At 41.4% G+C, this 6,000-nt stretch overlaps 1 protein-coding gene across 5 annotated transcripts in view; it reads right to left on the bottom strand.

Annotated features, from left to right (window-relative positions):
• Window positions 1-475: 475 nt before the first annotated feature.
• The window catches only part of st3gal2 (ST3 beta-galactoside alpha-2,3-sialyltransferase 2), a 458,059-nt gene continuing 452,534 nt past the window's right edge, over window positions 476-6,000 (bottom strand). For all 5 annotated transcript variants that reach the window (XM_080187249.1, XM_080187247.1, XM_080187252.1 and 2 more), the window contains one exon: window positions 476-2,366. In XM_080187249.1, the coding sequence (XP_080043375.1) occupies window positions 2,193-2,366 (174 nt within the window). In that variant the 3' untranslated portion in view covers window positions 476-2,192. The remainder of the gene's footprint in view (window positions 2,367-6,000) is intronic.

Genomic DNA, 6,000 nt, shown 5'->3' with positions numbered 1-6,000 from the left:
CCACCACACTTGTTGCAAAATTTGAATACACCTGTTATTTTTGGGTCTTTATGTTCACTGTCTGTCATAGGGTGATCAAATGCACCACCACCACTACCTCACCCCACCCAGCACCCTGAACCCCTTTCCCACCCCCACCGTCCAGATGATTTCACAGGGCCAGTGCTGTAACACTGGATATTTTTACTGCTATTTATTTAACAGCACCAGGTTCCCTGGCCACAATATTAGCATAAACTGTTTCAATAAAAGATACTCAGGTGTGGCATGTGGAGAAGATTTCTTTTGATGCCTAATGCTTAAAAGAGAGGTGGGTTGAAGGCAAGGTTCCTTCTATAAACAAAGTTCAAGTAATAGTCCTCAGCAAGGGGAAATCCTTTCCCAACTATAAGGGATCTGACAGATCTGAGAGTTATGTAACTAAAAATAACAGAAGCAACAAACACAAAGATGGACTTCAATATTTTCAGTGCCATTTTCTTCTTCAAATTGATACTTCAAGAAGAATGGATTTGTTTTTTATTCAACGGGAAGGGACAGGAGAACAAATATAAAATCTACAATAGTTCCTAATGCTTTGTTCATTCTTCATATATAGAAATAATGACAAGCAGGAAGCCTACAAGACACCTATAATATTGTGTTTTCTTGTGCCTTGGTGCCAATGCTGTTCTAACTGCACTGTTTACATTGGGCTAGAAAGCTAAAGTGGTTTATATTGGGCTGAAGGCAGGACTGCCTCCAGGCGTGCACAGAACCCATGATCTTTATGGCCCTCCCTACTATGCCTTGGTTACACTAGGTACTACTATGAGGAATCTGGGACAGCACACATTACTTTGAGTGTTTGTCCCATTTGGGTTGCCCCAGGATTTTCAAAATGTGAAGAGCAAGGTCTGTGCCTTTAAGAGGCATAAGCCCAGTGTGGCCACATTGGTGAGACAGCAGGATCTCTTTCCTCATTTTCCCCAGTCTAACAATGAAACTTGTGGTGACATTATGGGAAGCTGCCGCAAAGTTTTGTACATAGACCCATTCTGCCCAGAGGATTTGAGGGGCTCAAATCCTAGACAAAGAGGACCATAAAAATAATTTTTAAACTTTTTCTTGAAGTGCAGATTAGATCTTCAGCTGTTAATATCAGCCAATTCTTTGCGTAAACCTTCAACTCCTAGTGCTGTGTTGGTGGGATTTAGGCCTTGTGTCTTTTGGTGCGTCACAAATTCTCTGAAGGCAGAAATCTAATCTCAAATATTATTGCAAACCCAAAGTAACAGTAAAATACATACCACATTTCCTATTTCTCATACAGTACAGTTAAAGGACAACCAAGATGGCATCATAAGAGATCCGAGGGAACAATGCTAAAATGGATTTCCACACTCTCTCTGCACTACTCGCTCCTATTTATTTCCCCACTGCCAACATTTATGTTGGAAGCCAGAAACATGCAATTCTCATAGCTACAAGCAGCAAATCTGTCATCATATATTTCTTTTTCAATGGAGATTCATATGTGAGACTCACGAGATCTCTATTACTGTGGAATGATTAAGACTGTGCTTGGTTCCAGTTGAAGTGCAAGCCACAATTTTGCCACTGGCTGTATTCTAACTCACACCAAATTTGACTCCAGTGACCCAGATCATAGCTCCAATTGTCTGAATCTCAGTCTGAAACTAAAAAGTGGCATTCAGTAACTACCTGATTAAACAAATCCACAGGAGTTCAACCAAAAGACAGGACCCTATTCAACACATGCAAATTTTCAGCTTTTATCCCCACCCCATCTCCTCACTATATTTGGGTGATATGTAGTCACATTCGTCCTTGATTTTACCTCACAACTCAAACATTAAAATTGTCCTCGGCAACATCTAAATTCTCTTATATAACATTGCACATTGAGCTAGCTATCCATCAGTCACCAAGGTACTGGTCAGCCATCTTGAAATGGATCCGATGAAGTGAAACCATTTGGATTTGGTCAATTTTTGAAGGTAATACCAAATTAGCAGCTGTTCTGTTTTCTTTATTCCAGAGTTCTTCTGATCTTTCAACATGATAAAAAAAATGTTCACTATATGATTAAGGGATAATTGTCACAGATCCACATGGTGAGGAAGAACAGCAAGTTATTGTGAAGTTCATGTCTTCCTCTTAAAAATATCAACTGCATAATTAGCTACTTTTCAGTTTCCTCGGAAAACTTTGATTTTTCCAGCTTCAGCCAGTAAGTTTATTATTTTTGCCTCAAAATCTGCATCATGCACTCCAGTCTTTCGGAATTCTCCAGCATATCTGTTGTTCTCCCAGTAGTGGTGCCAGTTTCCTCTGCTATCAGCACCAAATCCATACACGTTCACCTGTGGAAGCAAACATAACAGGATTCAATAAGACCCGCGTAATCCAATTACAGTCCTTGCAACCTCAATGAATCTGTCTAACCTGCTTATTGGAAGAGCCTTAGATATGACAATCTCTTTTTAACCATATATATGGTGCTCAATCCCACTTAACAATGCCAGCCTGGACAATGCACTTGGAGATACACAGCATGCAGGCACAGTGGTTAGCACTGTTCCCTCATAGCACCAAGGACCCGGGTTTGATTCCTAGCTTCCCTACTTCTTTCTGAAAGTGAGGGACCTGTGTTTGATTTAATTTGATCTATGCGGTTCACTGTTGCATGATGATTATGATCAAAGTGTCTCTGACCCTTGAAAATGATAGATTTGCTACAATACATAGATCTGAGATGGGCTGAATGGCCTTTCTGCACTTCCATTGCTGAACTTAGCAGAATCTGCTACAGAATCCCTACAGGCAATTTGGCCATTGAGCCTGCACTGATTCTCCAAAACAGCATTCCGCCCAGGACCCCTCCATCCTCATAATGCGAAGCTCTGACCATGGCTAATCACCTAACCTGCACATCTTTCAACTGTGGGAGTAAACTAGAGCACCTGGAGGAAATGTGAAAACTCCATACATTTATCCAAAGGCAAAATTGAACCTGGATCCCTGGATTTGTGAGGCAGTGGTGCAAACCACATTGTCACCCTACTTTACACGCTCTTACAACATAGCATTGAGCAGCATTTCTAGATGGGGTCTAATCTGTTCATCTTAAATGGTGCACACATTAGTATATTAGCCATGTTGTGCTCTCATCAGTGAACTTCACGAAATGGAACTTAAGCATTTTGGCTATGGGGCACGGCTGTTTTAACAATAATATATTATGGTGGTAATAACTCCTTATGAAACAGACTAATCCTTGTCTGCACCTACACCTGGCTGCCTTCATGAATACATAGCTCACATGCAGGGTCCAAGGCTGCAATCATTCTATTTTTACTAACCCAACTTTCCCGAGATCAAACTGCAAATACGTGTTTGGGAACTGTGCATATGTCATCAGAATGTAAGACCTCAGAAAAATTCAACAAAACAGGGCAATTATTAATATATAAAATGCATTAATGTGAAAATTGACCAACATATGGAATATAATGGCCTAATTTCCAGCCCAACTGGGAGAGGGCTCTTGAATTATGCTCTGCCTCGTAACCTGAAGCTGCCTGTTTTTCCTGGTCCAGCTCATTAAGAAGTCTGACAACACCAGGTTTAAGTCCAACCGATTTATTTGACAGTAAATTCACAAGCTTTCGAGGTTTACCTCTTCGTCAGGTGAATGAAGAGTTCCGGCCTCAGACAGAGCATATAAAGCACAGACAGTTTACAGATTACTGATTAGAATGCGAATCTTTACACCAAACCTGCTATTCAAGTCATAAAGTGGCCAACAATGTGAGTGGAAGGAGCACTGATCACAGGTTAAAGAGATGTGTATTGTCTCCAGACAGACTGACAGCCAAGTTCTGCACACATGAGGACGGTCTCAACAGGGATCTTGGATTCATGTTGCACTATCTGTAACCCCCATGACTTGCCTGGGTTTGCAAAACCTCACTTACTGTACTGTCTGGAGACAATACACATCTCTTTAACCTGTGATCAGTGCTCCTTCCATTCACATTGTTGGCCACTTTAAGACTTGAATAGCAGGTTAGGTGTAAAGATTCGCATTCTAATCAGTAATCTGTAAACTGTCTGTGCTTTATATGCTCTGTCTGAGGCCGGAACTCTTCATTCACCCGACGAAGAGGTAAACCTCGAAAGCTTGTGAGTTTACTATCAAATAAATCAGTTGGACTTAAACCTGGTGTTGTCAGACTTCTTACTGTGTTTACCCCAGTCCAACACCGGCATCTCCACATCATGAATACCAGCTCATTAACACAGCCTTTATGTAGCCTTTGGCAGGAGCCATAGCCCGAGATCAAACATGAAATCCAGCAGCTGCTGCAAGCCTGATAATATGCATGAGCTGCTGGATGGCCTTCAGACTCCAGAGCCCATCATTTACTGACGCCAGAACCTATCACTTCACCACTCCTCCAACAAGTGAGGTGAAAACTGTTCCAATTGCTCAACAGCAGGAAGACGAGGAGGGATGTGCTCTAAGTTCCTTGGACCTGACAGCCTAAAGTCTTAAAAGAAGTGGCTGCAAAGAGAGTGGATGCATTGTTCATTTATTTAGTGTCACAAGTAGGCTTATATTAATACTGCAATGAAATTACTGTGAAAATCCCCCAGTTGCCACACTCTGGAGCCTACTTGGGTAAACTGAGGGAGAATTTAGCATGGCCAATGCACCTAACCAGCATGTCTTTTGGACTGTGGGAGGAAACCGGAACATCTGGAGGAAACACACACAATGGTTGTAATCTTCCAAAATTCCCTAGATTTTGGAAATAAAATGCCTCTGTTCAAGAAATTCTTTGGGCAAGTACCTAGGAGAGTGACACTGGAACATATGTTATTGACCAGTAAAATTGAAAGTAGCAGATCAAGGGGGAGACAAAGAAGCAAATATACCAACAACTTAAGAAGCAGAAAAGTGTAATATTTGAGAACACCACCAAGACGTTGGCTGCTATCTGTTGAAGAGCCATGAATGCCAATGTTATAAAAGATGGCATCTGAAGAAGATGAGGATTCAAAAAAGGAGACAGAAAGCATGAAACTAAATAAGGGACAAAAGGCATCCCTCAAGTTACACAGTCAAAATGAGGGACAATCTATAATAAACTGGGACAGTTGGTCACCCTTAGCCTAACATCTGTTATTGGGAAATGGTGGAATCTACTGTTAGGGAGGGAGTAGTAGGACATTTAGAAAATAATAATACAATCAAGCAGTCAACACGGTTTTGTGAAAGGGAAATCATATTTGAAAAGATTATTAGAGTTATTTGAGGATGTAACAAACAAGGTGGATAAAAGGGGAGCCATCAGATGTCACGTAGTTAGATTTCCAAAAGATATTTGGTAAGATACCACACAGAAGGTTACTGCACAAGATAAGAACTCCTGGTGTTGGAGGTAATATACTTGTGTGGATAGAAGACTGGCTAACTGACAGGAAACAGAGAGCCAAGGTCATTTTCAATTGGCAAACTATGATTAGTTGAGTGCCGCAGGGATCAGCTCTCAACTATATGCAATCTATTTTAATGAACTGGATGAAGGGAAGCCTGTACTGTAGCCAAATCTACTGAGAATCCAGAGATAGATAGAAAAGCAAGGGGTGAGGAGGGTAAAAGGGGCCTAGATTTTCATCCAAGAGTTGGTTGCACAGGTTCAGGAGAATTCCCGACTCTGGGAACAAAACCTTTAAAAACAGCTTGGATTTTCGGACCTGAGAGGCAGGCTATAGTATATGTCAGGGCGGGCAATTCTGCAAGTAGTGAGGAAGATGTCAGGAAGGGATTTGGGCAGGGCAAAAGGTCTGCCTCATTGCTCCGGCACTTTCCTCATGACACTTGAGAAGTCTTTTTGACAGCTTTGGCAACTGATTTTGACAGCTCGGTTTACAGTTTCAGTGAGTGAACAATTAATGAGTTTATGCACTTTTTTCACTTGTTCATGCCTA

This window comes from Carcharhinus amblyrhynchos, chromosome 4 (genome assembly GCF_965287045.1).
Source record: "Carcharhinus amblyrhynchos chromosome 4, sCarAmb.v2.hapA, whole genome shotgun sequence".
Classification (NCBI taxonomy): domain Eukaryota; kingdom Metazoa; phylum Chordata; class Chondrichthyes; order Carcharhiniformes; family Carcharhinidae; genus Carcharhinus; species Carcharhinus amblyrhynchos.
This window is presented reverse-complemented; position numbering and strand designations above follow the sequence as displayed.